Source organism: Leuciscus leuciscus, assembly GCF_965113295.1.
Source record: "Leuciscus leuciscus genome assembly, chromosome: 2".
Classification (NCBI taxonomy): Eukaryota; Metazoa; Chordata; class Actinopteri; order Cypriniformes; family Leuciscidae; genus Leuciscus; species Leuciscus leuciscus.
The window spans coordinates 43652004-43678599 of NC_138726.1; the positions used below are offsets into that span (position 1 = coordinate 43652004).

Here is a 26596-nt window from a genome sequence, read left to right on the forward strand (position 1 = left end):
GAATATATAGCTTGAAACGGTCAGTTATGACTTTAAAATACAGTACCTAAAAGCTAAAATACAAGAGTTAAATAAATAATAGCTCACAAGAGATTCAGAAGTGACACCATAATAGAGAATAACAGAGAGGTGCAACTGTAATTCAAATACAACTGAAGTCCTTGTACAGCAGAAGTGGTTTGATTTGCAGATATTGAAGGATAAATATATGTACCTGGGCAACATGGCCAGTGCCTGAGCAGTTTCACGAATCCGCAGAGAGTTCTGATTCATCACATCAACGGAGGGTATGAACAGGCACGCTCTAGTCACATCGTCAGTGTAAAAATCACTGTCTGAGATGGCGCTCAGCAGGTCGTTGTATTCTCGAGACAGGCCAGTGCTACTGATGGGCACCCCTACCTCATCCACAAATCTCTGAAGAGGATAGATGTACACCTGTGGACAAATACGATTAATAGATCAAGGAATGACATACAACCCCAAAAACATCATCAAATACAATCGTTTCTTCTTCAATAGCATCACCTTGATTTTATTCTTGGGATTATATCCACAGCGATACACATCAAAGCAAGTGTGCATCCGACAGCTCAGGTCACCCCGTTCAGGAATTGGACTGCTCACAGGTATCCTGACCAAAGGAGCGTCATGCACACTACGGCGGTCCAGACTCCATTCTGCAGAGGACTCAATGGAGTGAGGCCAGAACTGGAACATCCCTGTTGCGATCAACCCCAGCAGGACCACAGAGAAGAGGGTGATGTAGTAGATCCGGTGTTTAGTCTTCATGCGGGGAATGAGAGCAGGGCCCCGGGAACCATACTTCACTGCTGCACACATGATGAGCCCGTCCAGAGCCAAAACCACTGCAGAAGACACAAACGCCACTGATGAACATCTACACATGTCAGAGAAAATCTGCACATGATCTTTACCAATTCATTTACTATAACTATATGACTGATGCATCTAATTACAAATTAATTTAGATTAGATTATTGATTGTTTTCATTTATTATATGACTGATCCATCTAATTACATGCCATATATGATTGTTCATTCTAATTAATATTTGCTATATGACTGATCCATCTAATCAATTCATGATTAATCCAAATTTCAATTAACTTAATGTACATGAAAATCATTTTTTATTTATTTAATGTATTAATTGGAATTACATATAATTACTCCACTAAACTCAAAATAATCTGTTATATGACTTATTCATCAAACTCCAAATCATTTATTATGTGATGGATTGTTCCCATTCTAATTTATTATATGCCTGATGCATATATCAGTCCCTCCAGAAAAACGCGATTATGCGATCGCATGATTCCATGCATAATCAGCCAAAGTCCGCATATTTATGCGGGGGGCGCATTTTTTTAAATACGCCGCACTTTTGCCGCATAAATTGCAGATTTCCGCGTGCAAAATATGCGGGCTTGCATGATTTCATAATCCCCGCATTTTCGTTGCAAAAAGTCACATATATATCTTAGCAGAAAGTTGACAAATGTTGGGTTTACTTCACACAAGCGCAGCCATTTCCCCTGTTGCCATGGGAACGTTGTGAAGTGACGTAATTACGCGACATCATTGAAAAGCTGCAAACCCCGCGATAGGCCTATTTCACAAAAATCCGGTCGTATCTTACACCGCAGGCCGTGCTTTGCAGGTTTTCATGGAACAACTGGGGAGAAGTTAAATCACGTCAGACACAGAAGGCAAAAAGACGTGTCTGTGGTGTGAAGGAGTAAGTTAAGCAGATGTTGAAAATGGAGTGTTGATGCTGGTTCGGGAGTGATGCCCTGACAAAACATGTTTATATTGCACTTGATTGTTATCTGATTTGCACGTCATGCACTTTTATTTATTATTATCAAATGTTGGCAAATTAAAATTGTTTGTAGAAGTTGTTTTCTGTAACTTTCTTAAAAATGAGTGAACATGGAGCAGTTTTTCCGTGAGCGGGACTGGAAAACCCGGAGTGGATCATGAGCGGAGTGATAAAAGAACGCTTAGAGTGGAGAGAGGAACATGCTTTTGCTCCACTCCAGGCTTTGATCGCATCCCCCTAAGCAGGGTGAATAGCCTACACCTCGTCTTTCCCATTCAAACTAAAATGAAGAATTTATTACACTATTAATGTAATTGGTGTTGGGCAATCACTTTTTTTTCTCTTTTTCATCAAACTGCAGTTTTTGCAAGTTCCCGCAATTTTTGCAAGTTCCCGCAATTTCATCGCATAAAATTGCATAAATATCCCGCATATTCCATCGCATTTTTTAAGAAATCTTGCCGCATAATCAAGGATTTTTGCCCGCAACAATCACAAAAAAACTCCGCGTTTTTCTGGAGGGACTGATATATGCTGATATACTGATGTGTTTTATCATATTGTTGATGAATTTACTTACAAATAACTTATTTTATGACTGACAAATAACTTATTTTATGACGTCTAATTCTAATGTATTAATTATACGACTGATTAATTCCGAAGAACCTATCATATCAATCACTCAAATTTCAGTTAATTTCTTATGACCACTCCCTCTGATTTCTTAATGATTTATATTTATAAGTAAAGCCATAGCAGGCCATATTTCATCGTCTTACTAAAAATATGCCCTGTCTCGAGTTGTAACGTTAAATCCAAAACACACTCGCTAACGATAGCAGGTAAGCTAGCCACTCAAATTTATGAACTAACCTTCACGGTGTCCAGTTTATGGCCTCAAATCTCAGCACGCCTCAACCATAATCTCAATTGTTGGTCCAGTATGGTGTAAAAACTGAAGGTATAAAATTTCACAGAATTTTGTTTATTATCGACTACACATTCCTTACGCTAAAGGGACAGCTGACAGGAAAAAAAAGAAATGCGTCTCTCCTTCACGTGTGAGTGCCATACAGTCTTGTTTTAATTCGGGTCGCTTAGCGCCCTCTGCTGTAGAGGGAGAACGAGTGTGCGCAATAGGCTGCGTCTTGAGACCTAGTGAGCCGCCTACCTAGACAGCATTTTGGAGTGGTTAATGCCTCGTACCTTATGTGTCTAGATAGGCAGCTCACGCGTTTTTAGACACAACCATACACAAGAGCTAATCAGCTTATGGTTTCAGGCAGCCACCATTTTTTTCTTACGGCGTAAATAACTTTAAACGTTATTGTTGTGCATTGGTTTGAACATTAGGGCAAACATTTATATATGGCTTGTGTTTTCAGACATGAAACAATCCTCTGGGTCCTGTTCTTCGACTGTGGTTTAACAAAGCCCGGATTAGTTTACATATCCCGGATTGAGCTGGCTCGATAGGCTTTCTGAAATTGAGTTTTTTCCGATTCTTCCAACACATATCTCGGATTTAAGTATCTAGCTAATTTCAAGAGGACTCATTAAGGTAACTGAGCGTTCGTGTGAAGATTGAACAGTTCCCTAACTAACATCATGGCTAAACAACAGCGTGCTGCATATTTCAGCCCGACTGAATTGCAACTTCTAATTGAAGGATATAACGAAGTTAAACATTTAATAAAAACCAAAGGGAATACAATAGCGGCTGCAAAAGTCCGTCAGGATGCGTGGCGAAAAATATCTGTCAAATTAAATGCGTAAGTATATTCTACATGTAATTAGTCTGAGAGAGTTCATTACGCAGTAAACATGACGCATGTGCTACACTACAGCTAGTGTATGAATCAAATGTCTAAGCTCAGCTGCTTTCTCTCTCATTCTGCTTTTTGTCACGCCCACATTTCAATTGTAGATCCAACCCTATGGGACCTAGACGAACGTGGCAGCAAGTGAAGACGAAATACAAGAACATCGTTCAAAGTGGTAGGTCGTAGGTTTTTCGATTTTCGTGATGCTAGCCCACGGTCCATGTTAATATGATAATCCCCTTTGTTAGGGACTCCCTTCCTATCTATAAAGGCCCATCTATACTGTGTGTGAAAAATAAGAATAATATTATAAATACAACATGCTAAATTAAATAACTTGCTTTCACAATGTACTCAAATATTATCTGGATAAGTCAGCATAGGCCTATCTCTTTTTTAGTCACTATTTGAATACTCTCAGGTGTATAAACCTGAAGTATAAGTATGAAGAGAAACACTTTTTCAAAGTTGTATATTGCACTATGATATTATATGATAATAGTGCAATAACCCACACTACAGCTTTACAGGTAATAAGGTCTTAAAACCCCAAATGGGTTGCAAAAGGTGAGGAGAAACTCTCACAAACTACTCTTGAAAGCATGTGCAGTACAACACAGATTTGTTGATTACATTTCTGTGTTTAAAAACTATAGCTTTCAATATAAATCTATAAATAAAGATACATCTTATTATCTTTACTCAGTCTTTAGAAAGCAGATGGAAATTGTAAACAAACCTTTATATTGTACATGTTTTACACTTTTTCCCAGAGCTCGAATTGAGTCAAGTCTTATGGGGGGTCCCCAAGTTTTTTTTGGGCGGGGGTTGGTTAGTCTCGCAATATACACTTTATACAAAATATACAGTATATTTGATCATAATATGCGTATATATACTATTTATTAAAAACGCTGGATAAAGAATTGTGTATATATATATAATTCTTCTTTTAAATTACTTACTAAAGTAATATGGATTTAGAGGGTGAAAATTTCTAACCTCCCAAACTCAAAATTTTCTAGTGACTGATAACATCTAAATTTTGCAATTGGCCCAAGTGAAATTCTGTAAATTAAATTTTATAATTTACAGATTTTCACTTGGGCCAATTGAAAAATTTAGATGTTATCAGTCACTAGAAAATTTTGAGTTAGGGAGGTTAGAATTTTTTTACAGTGTACTTAGTATATATATATATATAAACTCAGTCTCTTTTGCCACAACTGAAATGGAGAACTGAACATAACTATATATAATGTGTTACATAGAAATGTAGAAAACACGTTTCGGCCCAGATCCGGCCCACATCTGGCACTTGTGGAATGCGGATCTGACCCACATGCAGCGTGGAATGATGACAGTTGGGCGGCTCACTCCTGTTTGCCAGATCTGGGCCACAAGCAGGCCATAGCAATGCCACATGTCAGCCAAGAGCAAATAAATAAACCAGAACTGGACCTTATCTGAGCCGCAAAACCTGTGTATATTAAATATGGAGTAATTTCAGCCTTAATAAGCCTGTTAACAAGCAGAATCACTGAAGGAAAGAAGAGGACAGAAAAAGAGACGAGCAGAAACACAAGAACTACAACTGACTTCAGCCACAGTCTAAGATGAACTGAAGCGAAAAGGAGACATTAAATCTGTGAAGATCTCAGCAGAGGAGGATTAAACAACTCCACAAACAGCATCTTAGACTGTGGCTGAAGTCAGTTGTAGTTCTTGTGTTTCTGCTCGTCTCTTTTTCTGTCCTCTTCTTTCCTTCAGTGATTCTGCTTGTTAACAGGCTTATTAAGGCTGAAATGACTCTATATTTAATATCAGACTTTGTGGCTCAGATAAGGTCCGTTTATCAATGACAGCCTTTAGATTTCGATTGTAAAACTAATTAAAATATAAACTAATGGTTTAAAAATGTGTTATTTGTTAAGTGACCATGGTATAAGCGGGTTAATGCCCTGCGAGGTGTCCATTGTCAGCAGTGGTGTAGTGGTAAAAAAAGAGGTGGGTAAACTATAAATTCTGGTGGACCACAACTTGATCACCCGGTAAGGTGGGCCACTGCCTACCGGTGTATGTGTATCCTGATGACATCGCTATAGGCTATCATTTGATGGTACTACCAAGGGTATCACTGGTTGTTCCCTCATCATAGGTCACACAATCACTATTCAATTCATACATTAATCTAAGTTCTTGTTAAAGAGACTCAAAAAGGAATAATATGGTTGACATCTATCAAGTTTACTAAATGACAAAACAGAGAGAACAAAAATATTTAAGAGAGATCGAGAGGGAGGCTTATATCCAGGGCTTCCAATGCAATGCACTTGTGCATAATGATAGGGATTTGGGATTATTTTCATAGTTGATTAATCTGTTGAATATTTCCTCGATTAATTGATTAGTTGTTTGGTCTATCAGAAAAATGTGGATCAGTGTTTCCCTGTAGAGGGAAAAGTCTTTAACCTGGTGCAGGCTTGATTCCCTCTGAATCTCTTGTACAGTTGGGTTTTGACATGCTCCCTACATTAAACCAGCTGCCTGTAATGAATAAAAAATAAAAAACTTTTTTTTGCATCGTTTTAATGATTTCCTGTTGCGGCTGCGATCAAGTTTCATTCTCGCGCAGCTTGTTTAATAACTTCACGAGCGTGTGTTTTCTGCTACGTGTGTGCGCCGTTCTCTTTGTTCCGTGTGTGTGTGTGTGTGTGTGTGTGTGTGTGTCGGCGCGTTCTGCTCTGTAGTTAACGGCCCAAATGCTCGAATCATGTGCCGATCGGCGATCACGCACTGGAAAAGCAAAGTCCGCTCAAATAACGTGAAATTTAGAGGTGGATAAACGCACTTTGGAGGTGGGCAAACGCTATTTCCAAATTTTGGGAGGTGCGTAAACGGCGTTTACGTGCGTTTAGCCTCCACTACATCCCTGATTGTCAGGTATTAATGGACTTCGGCGGAGGCAACCGTCCGACGCGCATTAATACCTGACAATGGACACCTCGTCGGGCATTAACCCTTACTTATCCATCTTCATCGAGATCTCTAGCACTCCTGTAGAACCAGGAGGACTATTAATAATGAAAAATTAGTAACTTAAGCCTAAGTGTTTCCAATTTATGCAAGGAATACAAAAGCCCCGGCATGGAGTGGACAGATATAAAGTAGAAAGATATACAGAGAGAAACAATTACCCCTCAAAAAAGTCAGTAAGAAGCTTTCTTTTCCCGACTGGGAGTGGAGGTTTATTTTTCTCCATTTTTTAAAAAGCTAAAATTAGCTTCACCGGAGCGGCGCCAAACAAACAATCCTGTCAGTCAACGATGTCATGCGCGCGCACAGCGCTCTTTAGATGTGGGGCGGGGCGTTTACATTTTAAAGAGACAACTAGCTATAAACAAACTTAAAATAAATGATTGTAAATAATCAATTCACGAAATGTACTGTATCCATTGCATGCATTTAATCAGATTTGTCATTATTATTTTTACTAAAATAAAAATATCTGAGGGACCCCCCTAATTCTATTTTTTATTTCTTATGGGGGGTCCCTAATACCTTATGGGGGGTCCCGGATCCCCCCAGCCCCCCCTCAATTCGAGCACTGCTTTTTCCCCTGTGACAGTTTCTGCAGACCCCTAGCACCCCCTTGTGGCCCGGGCCCAGTTTGAAAACCCCTGGTCTATATAAAATACTCAATGTGTTTTGAAGTGTTTTTGAATTGAATAACTTCAAAGATGCAAATAATTTAGCTAACAAGAGAAGGGCTGCCCTAAAGACGATGGGACTACTTCCAGTCCCAACAAAAGAGGAGTACATAGATGAGGAGGAGCTGGCCCCTGAGAACGATGTGGAGGGTCCTATCATAGAGCACATAGTTGGCGGCTGCTGCTCTGATCCAGGAGATGTGGCTGGCTGCAGCAGTTATGTCAAAGGTATCAGCACCTCTGTCTTTCTTTGTTTCTTTAAATTAATACTGCAGTTAAATATACATCATTCATATCACATCATTTCAGTGACTGAACATGGATTGAACCTCCTACCGCCACCTATATTATCAGATGATGAACTGGACTCTGTAAGTTTGCAGCTCTGTTTTTATTTTTATTTAATTTTTTATGGGATGTCAATTATCATAGTATTAAATAAATAATATAATATGTAATACTAAATGCTTAATTAATAAACATTTACAATTTGTTTATAATACAATATTTAACAAAGGGTATGTGGCAGGGCATGACAGTCCTATTTGGTGATATAAAATGCTGGAAGATGTTTTTATGCTCACTTCTTTCTTTTTTTTAAGGAACCTTTGGAAGATGTTAAGACCCTGTACAAAAAGTATCTCCAAGTCGAGATCTACAACAGAAAGCAAGAAATGGCATACAGAGCCTTAAAAATGCGCAAAGTGGAGAAGGAAATACAGTTGTTGGACAGAAAGTTGGATGTAAGTGATATTGTCAGAATAAAAGGAAAAGTGTACCTTCAGACCCACGAAAATATGTGTTAAGACATATTTATTAGTTTAGTCAGTAAATGATGGACAAAATGAATTATAAATATTTGTTTTCTGTGCAATTTTAAAGTGTAAACTAAAAATGTAATTAATTTTTTCGTACATATTTGTGTGTGTGTGTGTGTGTGTGTGTGTGTGTGTGTGTGTGTGTGTTTGATTGAAACTACAGTGTAGGCTAAATCTGCTTTTTTTTCTTTTCTCATTACAGGATGGTCTTTGATATGCATCAATAAAGCATTTTTATATAAACCTACTGTTTTCCTACATTTAAAAATTCACAAGCCACAGAATTGATGCGTAGCAAGAACGCTATTAAATGGAGGTGCTTGTCAAGGTGCAAGGTATAGTGACATTAGAAAAGGCTGACACTCATAGCGTGTCACCAGTCTGAATCATAATGGGTTGGCGTTTTCACCTTGCTTAAATTTGACAAAGCTGACTCCATGATGGATATAATGGAGTTGACCCTAGCACATTTGAACTCAACAATACAGACGTGTACTATCCAAACTTAAAGGTGCAGTGTGTAAATTTTAGTGGCATCTAGTGGTGAGGTTTGCACCCAACAGAAGTTACGGTGGCCGACAGGAGAAGATGTCGTCGTCTGAGACCGCAGAGAGTAGCCAGTTAAGCAATGAGGTTTCTTTACAAGGATAAGTTAAGAAATTGTGTTTACTTTATTATTCAGTAAAACGATATGTTATTCCTAATATTATTGTTACTTGTTCATCATTGTTTTAGTCGCTGACTTTAGCTAGCTTCTTTGCTTTAAGAACAACATAGTGACGAAACGCGTTTGTCCGTTTAGGGTCACTGTAGAAACATTAGCCCTAATTTCAATATAAGGGGACCCGCGGTGTATGTAGATAGAAATGGCTAATTCTAAGGTAATAAAAACATAACGATTCATTAAGTAAGGTCTTTATACACCACTGAAAACATAGTTATGTATATTATATTGCATTTCTGTCTATATATCCTCCTAAATATTACACAATGCACCTTTAAATAGTTGTAATTCAAGAATGCTTTGGAATATATGCTATGTTTGGTCTTGTTTTATTGAAGACAAATAAGCAGATAAAATCAAAGCCATATATTTAACTAAGTTGTGTTCCAAATTTTAAGTTATCACAAAAATTGAAGTTCCTTGAAATTTTAAGTACTGTTTCAATGTTAACACAACCTCAAAATGGTTTTCACAGAATTTTAAGTTCGTAAGCTTTTGAATGATACCTTTATGATGATTACCAAAATATGTGATATGAAAAAAGGCACACACACAAAAAAAAAGCATCCCGCTAGCAGGACGGTGACAGTTAAGGGGTTTTACACATTTAAAAGTGCTAAGGGATAGTTCACCCAAGAATGAAAATTCTGTCATCATTTATTAATCCTTATGTTATTCCAAACCTGTATGGGTTTCTTTCTTCTGAACATGAAAGAAGATATTTTGAAGAATGTTGGTTACCAGACAGTTGACGGTTTTTTTTCCCTATATGGAAGTCAATGGCTACTGTTGACTTCTATACACTTTTAATAGTGCTGTTCTCAGACATCTTATTTATTAAGTCATATGTAACAATGCTTGCTAAGCATTAAGCAAGCAAACAAACAAAATTAAACATAGGCAGTTAGCATTCAAAAAATAATTATGTTTAGCACTTGGAAAATACAAACTCGTTCTGGCAGCAAATCTAATGACAAGCATGAAAAAAAATAAAAAAAGTAATTTATTAATAGCTGTCAGGTCCCAAGGAACCAGACCTGTTCATCCTTCCATACATCTTATTTAATTCAAGAATCAGTGATTTGTCCAACATTTACTGTGTTATTTCAGAGAACGTGCATTTTAGGCTTCTTTACCTGCTTGTGTGTGTGTGTCTCTTGCAGTCGCAAGAGTCTTGAGAATCACTGCCCAGGCTATTTATCTTGAATAGCTGGAGGCAGGGAAAGCAGATTGTAATGTTTATTTCTTCTTCTTTGAACTGTAAACCAGTTGGTTTTAAAATTCAGCTTCCTAGATAATATTTTCATTTTCTTTATGCAATATTTATTCTCCACTCTGGAGATATGAGTTACACTTGAATCGTACTTGTCAGTACTTGTCCATTCCCTGTCTATAGACATACTCCTTAAAACCATGTTCGGTTCATGTAGTATTTAGTATGTGCTTCAAAATGAATGTACTGAAAGCTTTCATCTAGAATGGTTAAATTAGCTATTGAAAAAGCCAGATTCCACTCATGATGGGAAACATGCAAACATACTCTCCAGATGTTCTTTTTTTCTTTTTTAATATCATTCAATGTGCACAATAGATAAAACACAAATACACCACAGTTTTGCTAAAATGACATAAAATATTCACGACTATAACCCACAAAACATTGTTTTCTAGAAGCTGCTGGCCTCTCAGATTTTTTACAGAAACACAAGCACACACACAAACCAAACCTTTCTGTTTCACAGACACACTTCCATTCACACGGTGTAGGGTTTTTTAAGCATGGCTCTGGATCAGTGATGAACAATCTACTGTAGATAAGAGGTAAAACATCTTAGTAGGAATCAGTATTTTGTCATCTATAAATATTCCACCAAATATCAGTGCATCCCTCCATACCACCTTTAATGTACGAATTACTTTTACTTTTTTACATTTTCACAAACAAGTACCTCAAAGTCCCAGCTGTGAAGTATGATACATTTTTGGCAATTCTCAAATATTCCAACATAATTCGTTACATAACAACACAGAGATGGCAAATATATAAGCGTTTTTTTCTTTTTCTTATTTAAAAATTGTTGTCCATGTCATGCCATGTTCTTCCTCCTCAAAATGTCCAAAATTACTGGATTCCTCTAAACAAACACATAGCAAATACCATGGCAAAGAGCTGATGAAAGAGAAAGAAAAACAAATAAAATTAGTAAAGAGTTCTCTAAAAAATAAGGTTTTAAAAATATTCTACATTGAACAACATTTCATGGCGAAGCTACTCATACTCTCTCCACTAGGTGGCGATCACAACTCACAGTTCTTTTTTGCCAAAACATTCCAAGTATAAATTGATCACATCATACTTTTGACTTTCATTATAAAAATTAAAATCATAACCTTACTTCAATAGTCAGCACCACAATAGCAAGGGCTCCAGCCATATAGATGTATGTCTCAAAATAGTCCACCACTGCTGAATAACAGCCCTGTTTGAAAGAAGTGTGAATTTCAATATGAGAAAACAAAAGGTTGCTGCTTCAATGGATATTGGATTTCTCATTTTTTCATCGCTCATAGTGTTGTCATTCTAAATGGTTAGAATCAATATATCTATTGGTAGAAGAGTAGCTACACATGACTTTATAGGTCATATTGTCATTTATGACTGAAATTCACATTCATTTTGAGAGCTATAATGCAGACGGTTATATCCACCTAATTTTTCAACGTGAAGTAAGGTGTTTTCTGTGAATGTGCGAGACTTCCGATTTATTAGCCACTATAGGGAAATAACAAGAAGAATATATCAAAGTGCAGTAAACTGTTTTCTCTATAAACCAGCGTGTTTACAATTAAGACAACACATTAAAATAATATGGTAAGAAATAACAGTTCGTTATTATAGAGCACATAGAACATATCGAGCACAGCATAACGATCTGTTTAGTATAGCTAAAAATAACTGGAAGCAAATGATACCGGAAGCCAGACACATTCAAATTACAGGTAACACTTTAGAATACTGTTCATTCATTAATGAATAACTACACAGGAACAAATGAGTAAATGCACTATTAACATTCTAGTAACTACTATTAACTAACAAGAAACTCTGATTAACAAATTAGTAAGTAATAGCGCTCAGTCGAATGTGGTAGTTCACTATTAATCATTATCTACTATTTTTCATACCTCACTGAGGCCTACTAAGAACTACTATATTCAGGTTGATAATTAATGTTAATAATGCAATGTATAATATAAGGTAATGGTAACCCATTAGTAATGAATCAAGTGTTACTACATCCTTTAAAAGGAACTAATAATAATTTGGATAAATATTCTAAAGTGAAAAGCTTGATAACTACCTAATATTGACTGAAGTCATAAGCTTTTGAGGTTTTTGTAAGTTTTTTGGATAGTAATGACTCAAGTGTTTCTACATCTTTCTAAAGGAACTACTAATTATTTGGATCAATATTGTAAAGTGAAGATCATGGGAACACACAAGTAATGACTAATTAGTGTTACCAAATCCATCGGAAGGAATTACTATTCAAAATCTTACAAAAATCTCAAAAACTTACAGTGACTTCAGTCAATACTAGGTAGTTATCATGTTTTTCACTTTAGAATACTGATCCAAATTATTATTAGTTCTTTTAAAAGGATGTAGTAACACTTGATTCATTACTAATGGGTTACCGTTACCTTATATTATACATTGCATTATTAATATTAATGATCAACCTGAATAGTTCTTAGTAGTCTTCAGTGTCTTAGAAGTCTTAGTCTTAGAAGGATGTAGTAACACTTGATTCCTCACTAGTGGGTTACCGTTACCTTTTATTATACCTTAAATTATGCATTATTCATGTTAATTATTGACCTGTATATATAGTAGTTCTCTGGTGAGGTCTGAAAAAAATAGTAGTTACTGATTAGCTAGTGAACTGCCACATTCAACTGAGCGCTATTACTTATTTCTTGTTAGTTAATAGTAGTTACTAGAATGTTAATAATGCATTACTCATTTGTTCCAGTGTAGTTATTCACTAATGAAGGAACAGTATTCTAAAGTGTTACCAAATTACAAATGGCTGTGCCCACCCTTACCTGAAAAATAAGGTGGATACCAAGCCCCTTTTTCCTCCAATAAAAACATGTTAACTGTAAACTACTTGATGCATGTATTTACTAATTTGTAAACTCATTGCTGACCTTGTTCCGGATTGGCATAATTCCCTTGAGACAGTCCTCTTTGCTCATCATCAGATCGTTCCTCTGACAACAGACCTCTGGCACTAGTCTGCTGGGGTTCAGCCCTCTGAAGAGGCTCTGATCCTCAAAGTCTTCAGCACTGTTCACCCCACAGCAATCAAACTGTGGAGACACCAATAGTCAGTTAAACGCCCTGAATGCCATTATTGTGTAGTAGAGCTGGGTAGAGGTATTCAGTATTATTGTACTGTGGTCATAATGGCGTTCCATGTGGAGGTGAAGACATCAGTGCTATTGGTGCCTTGGTAATGTGTTTTCAGCTCCTTGGTGAAGTAATCTCTGGTGAGCTGTTGATCCAAGGATAGACAAGAGTAGTGAGAGCAGAGGTATATTACAGGTGGCTTGATGATATCCAGCTATAATAATACTCACATGCTCCCGGAATATGAACGCCAGAATGGCCACCGCCAGCTCTGCCAGGAATATGACGAGTATGAGCATGAAGAACTGTGGGAGAAAAACAGGATTCTGAGATATTTGAATCAGTAGTTTCCGATGCCTAAATATGCAACAAATACGTATTATTAAGTGTTATTTTCCTGTTTATCACAGTAATGCTGCTTTGAAACAATATATATTGTTTAAAGCGCTATATAAATAAAGATTTGCTTTTTGATGCTAAATAGAAATGCACAATATTAATATAATTCTGGCTGATATTGCTGAGCCAATAATTATCATATATATATATATATATATATATATATATATGTGTGTGTGTGTGTGTGTGTGTGTGTATGTATGTATGTATTTATTGATGTATGTATGTATGTATGTATGTATGTATTTATTTATTTATTTATTTATTTATATGTTACACGCAATGATTTTTAATCTTAAATAGGGATGCAGAACATTAATATAATTTTGGCTGATACTGATAATCCAATTTTCACGTTATCACCGATATTAAAATGTTAATTATTTTGTCTAAATAAATGAAAAATAAAACACTAAAGAAAAAAATAAACATTTAAAATGATGCATGTGAATTTAAGCATCACAACAATAATATAATGAACAGTATAAAAAAAAAATTAGTTGGATATTTGCTAAAGATTACATTTAGTGTTACAAAATTTTTGTTAAATTATTTATTTTTTAGATTAAATTTAAGTTAGCATTAGATGACAACAAAGGCAATCTAAAATGTACAATTGTGGGAAATGAGCATTAAACAATAAATATACAATATTGACTGATACACATTGCATATTGACCTATACCAATAAATTATATCTAGAAAGAAAGAAAAGCCCATACAAACAGTAGGAGACATTTATTTTCTCGTATGGCTCCACAGCAGCCAAGAAATCCCAGTAGGAACAGCATCCCGCCCAAGATCAAAATTGCATAGACTCCAGTAAACAGAAGAGGGTTTGCTGCCACAATCTCCCGGAAACCTGTCGGATCCACCAGCACCCAGATTCCCACCCCTAGAAGGAATGCACCTCCAAGCTAAAGGAGGAGAAAAGGGCTTAGTAAAGACCCCTGCACAATCTAAACACAAAATATGATTTTATGATATAGCTATATTGATGCTCAGCTTTTCTATGGAACTGCGCATTTTCCCACAGCACTAGTGTGGCAGTAGGAAGTTCATGAGGCTGCTAACAAAACACTTCTGAGAAACAAAGGAATGTGCAATGCGGTTCATGAGCAAAACGAAGACAAGTTGGCGCAAGATCAATGCACTTTTTCATACCGTAACATTAATATTTGTTCAAAGTGGCAACTTGAATCATTCAGACTCTTTTGAATTACGTATTTTGTTAGGAAAGCTATCAGGAATCTGCACCTGCATATCATCAGACATTGTTTTCTAAAACAGATACTTCACACACTTCCAGCCAAAGCAAATCATCGAAAAAAATAACTGAGAGGTCATGTGCCATTTAAGAGAAAGTAAAAGAGAGCACTCACAAAAATGAAGAAGTTGAAGATGAACATGAGGTACTTGATGCAACTTAGACAGTCCCCCTCCATACTTGTGCCTCTTGCTGAAGGTTCTCCCTGCCCCTGAATAAACATCATGAGAAACAAAGAAAGCCATTACTGAAGACGCAAAAGTCACATGCTTCGTTTAAAGATGAGTCCATGAGTCAGCGTTGTTAGTGACTGCTGGACTTTTGTGTTTTGAAGCTCATTCAGTGAGATCATTTCGTGAATTAGTCACTTAAATAATACATTGGCACTGACAAAACACACATTGACTGACATATTGTGTTCAGGCATTCCAGATGAATAATGCTGCATTATGTCGTTCACAGAATGACTGGCATCTCCTGTAATCATATTCCGGGAAATGTAACACAAAGATGGATGTAAAACATTTTCTCAATAAAAACATTTCACACCGACTGGTCATGCATGTCACAAGCTGACTTGACGTACGCGATGAGTTGTTCGCGAAAAGGAAATATGGAGGAGGAATACTAAAAACGGGCAGCATGGCTTAAAAAAAAAACACCATCAGGACTGCTGGAGCACATTTGTTCATCTTCACACCAGCCAGCTAAATAAACATGTCCTCTCAGCACTCCAGACCGCAAGCTGTGTGCCCCAAACCTTCTCTGAATTCATCCAAGCACTCTCGGCTCTTTTCTGCTGATATGCTCCAGGTGTTTTCAAATGGTGCTCCATCACCTGCGCTTCTTTAATGATGCAAATTTCCCTTTGCTCCGCTATGAAACAATAGAGGGTGCACGCTGTACAAAAACACTATTAGAGGGTGCTAATACAACATAATGAGAGGTCATATAAGATTTTGGTTACCTGAAATTAATGATCATTTTTAGCCTGCCCTCCATTTATACTCAGTGCCCTGCTTTTCAGCTGTGTGATAAGGAATATTATGTTTGATGCTTTTTCTCCTTTTTTAGAGGAATAAGGTTGATGGTAAGTGCTCCCTCCGTGCAAAGCTAAAGTGTCCCTCGCAGTGCACTCTCTATAATTACAGGCCATTAGGGGAATTTAGGTTAATGATGGTACAGTTCTTCATTAGCGCACTGGGTCCGGAGCTCACCTCCCTCAGGTAGCTTTGATTGAGCTACTGACTCAAAAACTGGCCCTTGGGATCAGGTGGAGAAGTAGTGCGTATACTAATATAGGGACTCTCATATTTTCTGCTTGCTATGACCAGCCAGTCTCACGGCTAGCCTTCTGCAGCTGTGGTCCCTGTAAAAATAGCTCCTAACAGCTGGCCGATTTCACGGGAGCTGACGGTAGATGCCGTGGCAGCAAATAATTCCACCTCTCCTCTCACGGAACAGTTCTGGCATAATTCAATAATCCCTCCAGCCTGGTTTTCCCAAAGTAATTTCCTGTGCAACACTGCGAGTCAGTCAGGTGTTATAATTGGCAGAAGAGCCCCGCTAAACTCGGTTAACTTGCAGTTGGGTGAGCAATTTTATTTGTATGTGTGTGGAAAGGTGGGTGGTTGGCCATATCAGTCTTCTTAGATTAAGACCACCAGCCTCAGAAGGTTAGAAGGCTCAGCCCACAAGTCTCAAGGCCATTACCACAGAGCCACAGCTGCCTTTTTCTCTAAGGTCTTTAAACCTAACCACAACAATCCAGAAACTCCAATAATGGGCAAAAGGGTTATATTACATGGACCCTGGTTGATTTTCTTGTCTCTTTACACTCTGGGCCAGATTTACTAAACTGGGCAAATTAGCGTGAGAGCGCAATTCCACAAAAGCGCTGATGGGAGTGGAGATTTAAATTAAAGAACACAGATGCAGCCGGATCATTTCCATGATGACAAATGCAATCTACCAAGAGCAGCGCAAATTAGCGTCTGATTTAAGACATGATTTTTTTGGGCGGTAAATAATGATGCAAATACCAGTAAATTGACTAGCGCAAACCTTAGAAAATCACCTTGCATGATTCATTTATATACTCTCCTCCCAAAGATTTTGCATCTGAAAAGGAAACTCCTACCAAAATGCATATGCAATGAGGTTGGCCGCAAAAATAAATGTCCACGCCTTTTCAATGCTAATTTTTCAATGCTTGTCTTTAGTAAATCCTGTCAGTTTTTTAACGCCAAAAGAGGGTTTGTGCTGGCCCTATGTATCTAATTTAATTTGGTCATCTGTGCTGCTTTGTGTAAACCTCCTCTGAAGGGCTCCAGGGTCCGTTCAAAATGGTCACAGATTCTACACAACACTACTTTGCAACAATGATTTAAAATCTAGTCACCATTGACACCAGTAATTTTGTTATTATTGTGTGAGGTTGCGCAATTAAAGGTAGGGTAGGCAATTTCGGAGAGGTTAGCAATAGTAAGCTAGCTTTGAAAGCATAAGATCCCACCCTCCCTTCAGAGCGCTCTCAAAAGCCACGCCTCCTCCAAAACATATGAATGCGCACAGCAGAGCAGAGTCTTGCAAAGCGCCACGAGAGACGGCCTTTAATTACACAAATGTCTCAAAGCACATAAGTTACAGAGCTCTGACTTGTACCACCTGACTGCTGCAAATTCATTTTGGCATTGATAGTGTTGCCATAGAAATGCATAATTCCGTGTCTGAGGACGTGAACAGCTCCGGGTAGAAAACTGTAAAATTTGTTTGCGCCACTGGGTGACTGTCTACGGGTGCGTCTCAGTCAACTCCCTAGTTCAGTAGTCAGGGCACTGATCAGGGAGTCAGACATTTTAAGGGTCTCAATCGCGAAATCCTACCAGTGTACTACACGTTCGTTCCCTAAAAAGTTCCACTATGCACCGTGAAAACCAGGGAGCTTCGAACTTCACAATTCATTCAAAGGTAAGTTAACATGCAATCTAATAATCCGTTAATAAACGAATTGATGACTCAATCGTACTGAAAAGGATCGGTCATCCAGGCAAAAACACCAGTTATGCTGTGACAGTCTTGCAATGTTTTTTTGCAGTTCGGAATTATGTAATACACACGTAAACAAATACATGAATCGGATTACAATGTTTAGGGTACATATAAACAGAACTTTCAGAATATGAAATTCAATTGGATTCATTCGGAATGATGAAAGTTAGTGAATGTAAACATAACTAATGAAACAAGTCATTGTCACCATTATGTTCAGTTTTTATGGACTTTTAGTTTGTCATTTATTGTTACCTGTTTCCTTTGTTCTAGTTTCCCGCCACCTATCAATTGACATGGACATTCATTTAACGAGCACACTGTATTTAAGTTAAAGTCTCAGTCTTTGTCCGATATTGTTGTGTTTTTTACACGCTGACCATTCTCTTCACTGGATTACTTGTTTCTGTTTTATTTAATTAATACTTAATGTTATTGAACTGATCTGTCTTCCTCATCATTGGACCAGATTGTGACAGTCAATTTCCGGGTTATATCTGTTGTGATGAGGCAGAGACAGTGGGATCCATTTGCAGCTTTATTAGAGAGTAGTTAAGACAGGCAGGGTCAAACACAGCCGACAGGGCAAAGCAGGCTAGGCAGAGACAAACCAGGTGAACAGGCAAGGGTCAAGGCAGGCAGCAAGAATCAGGAATCAATAGACAATCCAGGTCAGGGTAGGCAGCAGAGAATCAGAAACGATAAACAGTCCAAGGTCAATAACAGAAATCAAACACGGGAATAAACGCTCAGAAATGATGGCCGGGGCAGAATCAAGACTTCGCATTGAATGTGTGTGGAAGTGGTTTATATGAGTGTGTGTAAATGAGGTGCAGGTGTGTAACGCAATCAGTCCCAGGTAAGCGGTATTATGGGAAATGGAGTTCAATGGGTAAAATTAATATTCCGGGGAAGGTTCCCTCCGGTGGTGAAGAGGAGGCGGTGCGGGAGCCTGCTCTGTAACAGAATGCACTTGCAAGGAGTGATGCCTGTAGCGGGTTTGACCAAAGAGTTCTGAGCGTATTCAGCCCAGAACAGATACTTTGCTCCACTCGGTTTGGTGTTGTTGACAATAGGAGCGCAGGAAGCGAATTACATCTTCATTAAGACGTTCTGTTTGTCCGTTGGACTGGGGATGATAACCAGAGGTAAGGCTGATATTGACATTGAGGTGTTTGAAAAAGGATGTCCATACCCGGGAAGTGAATTGGGGTCCTCGGTCAGAGACTATGTCGTCAGGAAGGCCGTAGAAGCGGAAAACCTGGTTGCAGAGTAATTTAGCAGTCTCTAATGCAGTGGGGAGTTTGGGAAGAGGGATTAACCGGCAGGCTTTGGAGAATCGATCTACTATGGTGAGTATGGTGGTATGGCCCTGTGAAGGTGGTAAGTCTGTGATGAAGTCGATGGCTATGTGAGACCAGGGACGTTGAGGTGAAGGCAGAGGAGTTAAGAGACCTGCTGGGAGTCGTCTGGAAGACTTGGAGGTATTACAAGTTATGCAGTTCTTGATGTGAGTTATGGTATCTGATTGTAAAGTTGACCACCAGAAGCGGTTCTGAAGTAGATGGATAGTAGCCGTGATTCCGGGATGTCCTGAGCTGGGTGCAGAATGTACTTGGTTGAGTAGTCTTGAGCGCAACGGTTCTGGAACGTACAGAAGATTTTCGGGGCATTTGGATGGAAGTTCTGCTTGGTGGTTGAACTGTTCAATTTCTGTGATTATGTCCCACTGTACCGGGGCTACCAGGAGACTCTCGGGAATGATGGTGTCGTTGGGGAGAAGTTGAGTGGGTTCTTCTGCTTGGCGGGAGAGAGCGTCTGCTTTTACGTTCTTTGATCCTGGTCGATAGGAGACAGTGAATTGAAATCTGGTGAAGAATAGAGCCCATCTAGCCTGACGAGGATTCAGACGTTTAGCTGATCGAAGGTATTCAAGGTTCTTAAGATCAGTGAGGACAATGAAGGGTTGAGCAGTACCTTCCAGCCAGTGTCGCCACTCCTCGAGGGCGAGTTTCATGGCCAACAATTCACGGTTTCCCATGTCATAGTTTCTTTCTGCTGAGGATAGTTTTCGGGAGAAGAAGGCACAGGGAAACATTTTTTTCTGGGTTACCTTGGCGTTGAGACAGAATGGCTCCGACCCCGGTATTGGAGGCATCCACCTCCACGATGAATTGACGTGTGGGATCTGGGTGTCGAAGAATGGGAGCGGAGGTAAATTGGGTCTTTAGCTTTTCAAAAGGCTTGTTGAGCTTCAGGGGACCAGGTCAGACGAGACGTGTGGCATTTGGTCATGGTAGTTAGAGGGGTGGCTATGATGCTGAAATTTCTGACGAAACGTCTGTAGAAGTTGGCAAACCCTAGGAAGCGTTGCAGTTCTTTGATGGTTTGGGGTAATGGCCATTCCAGTACCGCCTTGACCTTCTTATCCATGGCCACCCCTTCTTGGCTGATTACATACCCCAGAAATGAAGTGCTGGTTCGATGAAATTCACACTTCTCTGCTTTCGCGTAGAGTTGGTATTGTAGCAGACGTTTTAGGACCGTTCTGACATGGTGAATGTGTTCTTCTAAGGAGTTTGAGTACACCAGGATGTCGTCAATGTAGACAATCACCCATCTGTCCAACATGTCCCGGAACACGTCATTCATGAACGATTGGAACACTGAAGGACTGTTAGCCAGGCCGAAGGGCATAACCAAATATTCGTAGTGCCCGCTACTGCTGTCTTCCATTCGTCACCCTCACAATTCCGAATTAAATTGTATGCATTGCGAAGATCCAACTTGGTATAATATTTGGCTTGTCTAAGTTGTTCGAGAGTGGCTGGAACCAAAGGTAAAGGATAACGAAATTTGACAGTGATGTCGTTCAGTCCACGATAGTCAATGCAGGGTCTCAAACCTCCATCCTTTTTCTTCACAAAGAAAAACCCGGCGGATGCTGGAGAAGTTGATGGTCTAATGAAACCCTTGGCTAGTTCCTCTTGGATGTAAAGTTTCATGGCATTAGATTCGGGTTGAGACAGGGGAAAAATTCTACCTTTGGGTGGTGTGGAACCTGGAGTGAGTTCGATGGCACAGTCAACAGAGCGATGTTCCGGAAGTTGAGAGGCTTTCTTTTTGCTGAATACTTCAGTGAGGTCTGCATATTCGGAGGGTAGTTTTACTTCTTGGTTATCAGGAGGGGACACGATGGAAACAGGTTGAGAAACTCGAGTGATTTTCGAGAGACAGTGTTCATGACAGTGCTCACCCCATTGTGTGATCTGGCCATCTCTCCAAGAAATGTGTGGATTATGGGTGCGTAACCAGGGTAGACCGAGGATAATAGAGTGATGAGGGGCTTGGATGACATAAAACTGAATGGTTTCTGAGTGCAGGGTACCGACGTGCATCTTGATCTCTTCAGTCAAACGATGAACTTTTCCTCCTCCGATGGGATGGCCATCTAGCGCCTCCACTGTCAGAGAAGACTCACAGGGATTTAATTTTAGTTGATGTAATGACGTGAATTCATGAGAAATTAAGTTCCCTGAGGCTCCTGAGTCGAGCATGGCAGTAGTGACAACAGTTCGGTTTTTGATGTGCAGGCGAATGGGTAACAGGATACTGGATGTGAATAAATTCTCTTTGGTGTGAGAACTCACCGATTGAGGTTTGCTGACAGGACGAACAGAGCAGGAAGCTTTCATGTGACCTGGTTGACCACAGTACAGGCAAAGACGGTTCTGCTGGCGACGCTCTCGTTCTTCAGGTGAAAGATGAGCAAATCCCAGCTGCATTGGTTCATGCATTGTAGTGGATTCGTGAGCGGTGTATAGGGGTGTTCTGACTCGGCGTCGAGAACGCATGAGATTGTCAACCTGGATAGTGAGATTAATGTATTCATTCAGGCTCCAACCTTCATCTCGGCAGGCCAATTCAGACTGTAGTTCGACTGTGAGACCTTTTCTGAACAGAGTTTTGAGGGTACCCTCTATCCAGTTGGTTTGTGCAGCGAGAGTGCGAAAAGTGAGAGCGTAATCAGCGGTGGTGTTCCTTCCTTGAGAGAGTTTTAACAATTGTTCTCCCAGACCTCCTTCTGCTGTGGAGTATTCAAAAACATTACGGAATTGTTGAAGGAATGCTCTGATTGAGGAAAATGACGAACCCTCTGGTCTCCAAACTGCCGTGACCCATTCAAGTGCCTTTCCAGTCAATAGTGAACAGACGAACGCGAAGCGTCCGGCATCGTTAGAGTATAATGAAGGTTGCTGATCGATATAGAGATTGCATTGTAACAGAAACCCCTTGCATTTAGTGGGATCACCTTCATACTTCTCCGGGAAGGCAAGACGAGTGTTGATTGAAGTACTGATGGGATGTGCTGATGCACTCTGTGCTTGTTCCGAAGGAGCGTGACTGGTTGAAGTTCGGAGAGCTTGAAGTTCGGAGAGCTTGTAGTGCTTGAACGAGTTCTTCAGTGAGGGAGGTAAGACGACTCAGCTGATGATGATGAAGAGATAACTGTGATGCTTGAGCAGATAGTTCAGTGGTGATCTGCATGACTGCTGCTGGATCCGTAAGTGGCGAAGTCTTCTGTTGTGATGAGGCAGAGACAGTGGGATCCATTTGCAGCTTTATTAGAGAGTAGTCAAGACAGGCAGGGTCAAACACAGCAGACAGGGCAAAGCAGGCTAGGCAGAGACAAACCAGGTGAACAGGCAAGGGTCGAGGCAGGCAGCAAGAATTAGTGATGTTACGTCTGACACCGACGCTCCGAAGCTTGCTTCAAACTCGAACGGTCCTTGCAATGAACCACTGCTTCAGAGCTTGTATCATTACGTCACTAGTCACGTGAAAATGACTTCTGAAGCAAACACACTGGTTCACTCCTGTAGTGAACCACCTGACTGCTTTGACAGCCCAATCCAGTGTTGACAGGTTTGAAACCTGACGGCTATATTTCTTTTTTTATTATTATTAATTAGAGAACATATGAACATTGTTACATAAAAACATGCATCAAAGACAGAAACTTCAAAAACCCTCTGCTACATTATACAAGTACAACCAGTTACACAAGCACATCCTTTTCAACATACAAAAATATCAGTCCCACCAGTTAACAAGTTATAGAGTTCTGCTTCCCACAGCTAAACAAGATAAAGCTTTCACACATGATACTGCCCTGCTAAAACAAAACAAAAAACTATAGAAACCATTACAGAAATTCTATTGGATTTAATGGTTTTCATGGGAATTTTATTGGTTGTAATGGGAATTATAGTGGTCTTTGTGGGTCTCTACTGATATGTGTTGGGTTCTATTGGTGGGGGCATTAAATCCTAATGGAATATGTCCCAAACACACTACAAAAAATAATTCTGTCAATGGTTCCTATTTGGTATTTTAATAGAAACCATTAGAATTTCTGTGATGGTTTCCAACTTTTTTTAAGCTGGTCTGATCTTCTGTCCTTGTCTAAAGAAATAATTACACACACACATCATGCTTAATGTTTTATTATCAAGGTGAACACATGAAATTCATCAGTATCTGTAAAATTCACCTACATAAATGAGTTTCACAGCACTAACACTGTTTCAGCTTTGATCGCCTCGGTAAACACGTAATAAACGGGGCGTTAACATATAAGCCTACTTGCATTTTATGGTTGTCAGCTTTGTTGCATTACATTTACTTCACCAGGAGATGGTGCTGCAATTTCTATCTGAATGAAGCTTCGAGTAATGAACCATTTTCAACACAATTGTATCAGAAAGCAATAATGCTTCGAAACGCTTCATTTGGCCATCACTAGCAAGAATCAGGAATCAATAGACAATCCAGGTCAGGGTAGGCAGCAGAGAATCAGAAACGATAAACAGTCCAAGGTCAATAACAGAAATCAAACATGGGAATAAACACTCAGAAATGATGGCCGGGGCAGAATCAAGACTTCACATTGAATGTGTGTGTGGAAGTGGTTTATATGAGTGTGTGTAAATGAGGTGCAGGTGTGTAACGCAATCAGTCCCAGGTAAGCGGTATTATGGGAAATGGAGTTCAATGGGTAAAGTTAATATTCCGAGGAAGGTTCCCTCCGGTGGTGAAGAGGCGGCGGTGCGGGAGCCTGCTCTGTAACAATATCCAGTTTGAAATTAATGGGGAACAGTTTCTTGTAATTAAAGATACATATTCACATCAACATTTTGTTGTAATAAATGGTATTCAAAATAAAACATTAAATTTAAAATATTACAAGTAAATATTATTGGTAATTTGCATAGTAAGGTCCAATTTTTTATTGTAAGAGCACCTTTGGGAGTAAAACAGTTTTACTCCCAAATTGACATTTACACATTTACATTTATGCATTTGGCAGACACTTTTATCCAAAGCGACTTACATTGTGTTATCCTATACATTTATACATAGGTAAGCTATGTGCAATCCCCTGGGATCGAACCATCACCTTGCGTTGTTAACGCAATGCTCTTACCACTGAGCTACAGGAAAGCTTAGTGGTGAGACAGGAAAGAAGGAAAGAAAGACATGGTGACATTTGGAATTATTATCAACAGAAATTAACAGATAAAAGCAGAAATTATCAAACAAACCAGACTGATAGATATATAGATATATATATAGATATAGATATATATGTATGGTATGGTTACATATGGTTTGCTATAAATATATATGGTACAAATAAAACAAGAATCACTACATAATCACTACATAAAAAAGGAACTAAAGTGCTTCTTAATCCAGTGATTCTACAATTTGTCAAATAAAAAAGTAATTTGTCTTCTGTTCAGTTAAAAGTCAAATATCAATATCAAATTTCACGGTCTTGGGTTGTTCTTTGCTCACTGAACTCATAACCTGATCCGTCTTCTTAATGCAAAGGGACCTCTTGAACTGTAGAGGAGAAAACACTGCACTGTTAGAGCAGTAGATGAAAGTTAATGAACGAGGAGATAGTGGAGCAGGATTGAGCTATGATTTCTGCATCCAGCTAGAAGAGAACCAATCACACACTGCCTCTGCCTCTAGATAAATCAACCTGTCACAGCTGCCTGGAAGAATCGTAGAATACACATTGAGTATTTTCACAGAGTATGTTGCCCTCATCCATCACAAGACAGCCTCCAACTGGGAGGTACAGCTCAGAGACAGACAGTATGGAGGATCTTCTTCATCCACTCCTCACACTGCAAGTAAACACTCGTTACAAGCTCAATGACGTGAGGACATTGCTCTTCAAACCATCTGTGCATGTTTGTCTCAGCTGACCTATGAGATCCAGCTTTGGTGTAAGATCTTTCCATCTGGTTGGTTTCTTCTGGTTGCGAAATACAAACTGCTTAACAAATAGGCTAATAGCATTGGGAAAAGATGTTTCTGATTGATGGATTTTCATGTTTGACGGTGACAACTCTATTTTGGTAAAGAATGTCACACCTAGCCTACTGACTGCTTTTGGTGAAGTCTTGCTGTCTTTTGTCAGAGGTCTGTCACATTCACCGATTAAAAATGGAAGAAGGGTGTCAGACTAAATGCCTGCCTCTGACATTTCTCTCCGATTCCCTGTCGCAAATTGCAACGCCCCTTTTGGCAGCAAATCAATCTGTAGCTCAGTGAAAGAATACCACATGAACAAAGTATTGCCTGAATTTAGATGCAACGGTGTAAATGTTTACTGGCAGCTTCAGTGAGAATAAATAAATATGAACTGTTCTGGCACCACTTTCTTATTTCATTAGTCATTTAAAGGGATAGTTCATAATTTACTCACTCTCAAGTCGCTCCAAACCTGTATGACTTTCTTTCTTTTTTTCCCCAGTGGAACACAAAAGGAGATATTCTGAAAAGCGTCTTGTCCAATTATGTTTTTTCATACATGTTTACAACATAAGGTTCAGTAAATGCTGACAGACTTTTCATTTTTGGGTGAACTATTTCTTTAAGTGTTGTTGCTGTTTATATGGACCTTTGTATTTGCTGAGAAATTGGATGACTTACAAACATGCACTACACTGGCTACTATTAGACTAACGTTTGCTATGATAAAAAAAAAAATCATAGCATTGCATTGTAAATGACAACCATTTAAAAGATTTGCATTCTACTGAGTGATATAAACCAGACAGCATGCTTTTAACTTTTCTCATCACTGTGCCAGCATGGGGGTGATTCAGTGGAATATATTGAACTTCAAACGCTTCAGCACTGAAAGCTTTCTCTCTTTTGCATTTAAAAATACAAAGAGAGATATGAGTCAAAGTTAAAGCCTGATTAATGGACCCTTCAATGGTGCCAAACTTCTTTAGACTTTAAAATTAAAACCTCCCTCATTGTTCACAATGATGAAAAGGAGGTGGAAACGACAATACTGAAAGACTGTTGAATGATTTGCAACACAATGATCAGACACTAATATTAATAAGCCAAATAAAAAGTCTAACTATATTGTCAAAAGAAGATCTATTGTAATAGATGTATGGACCTCTCTGTGTCTTGTCCGCTTCACAAAACCATGATAT

The 26596-nt window shown here is 38.9% G+C and overlaps 3 protein-coding genes across 5 annotated transcripts in view; 1 reads left to right on the plus strand and 2 right to left on the minus strand.

Moving 5' to 3' along the window:
• The window catches only part of ext2 (exostosin glycosyltransferase 2), a 32602-nt gene extending 29682 nt beyond the window's left edge, over positions 1 to 2920 (minus strand). The window contains exons 1-3 of the mRNA XM_082150116.1: positions 2727 to 2920; positions 529 to 869; positions 215 to 438 (exon numbers count right to left, since the gene is read on the minus strand). Coding sequence (XP_082006242.1) covers positions 215 to 438; positions 529 to 843 — 539 coding nt within the window. The 5' untranslated portion in view covers positions 844 to 869; positions 2727 to 2920. The remainder of the gene's footprint in view (positions 1 to 214; positions 439 to 528; positions 870 to 2726) is intronic.
• A 164-nt stretch (positions 2921 to 3084) lies between these two features.
• LOC309484165 (uncharacterized protein) lies at positions 3085 to 8447 on the plus strand. The gene is made up of 6 exons (XM_082150427.1): positions 3085 to 3625; positions 3781 to 3851; positions 7432 to 7614; positions 7696 to 7757; positions 7989 to 8129; positions 8407 to 8447. The coding sequence occupies exons 1-6, from the start codon at positions 3462 to 3464 to the stop codon at positions 8416 to 8418; spliced, it is 633 nt and encodes a 210-aa protein (XP_082006553.1). The 5' UTR covers positions 3085 to 3461; the 3' UTR covers positions 8419 to 8447.
• Positions 8448 to 10478: 2031 nt separating this feature from the next.
• The window catches only part of tspan18a (tetraspanin 18a), a 34018-nt gene continuing 17900 nt past the window's right edge, over positions 10479 to 26596 (minus strand). For all 3 annotated transcript variants that reach the window (XM_082150403.1, XM_082150402.1, XM_082150401.1), the window contains 7 exons: positions 15127 to 15222; positions 14467 to 14661; positions 13576 to 13650; positions 13392 to 13490; positions 13144 to 13305; positions 11325 to 11408; positions 10479 to 11098 (listed from right to left, as the gene is read on the minus strand). In XM_082150403.1, the coding sequence (XP_082006529.1) occupies positions 11051 to 11098; positions 11325 to 11408; positions 13144 to 13305; positions 13392 to 13490; positions 13576 to 13650; positions 14467 to 14661; positions 15127 to 15189 (726 nt within the window). In that variant the 5' untranslated portion in view covers positions 15190 to 15222 and the 3' untranslated portion in view covers positions 10479 to 11050. The remainder of the gene's footprint in view (positions 11099 to 11324; positions 11409 to 13143; positions 13306 to 13391; positions 13491 to 13575; positions 13651 to 14466; positions 14662 to 15126; positions 15223 to 26596) is intronic.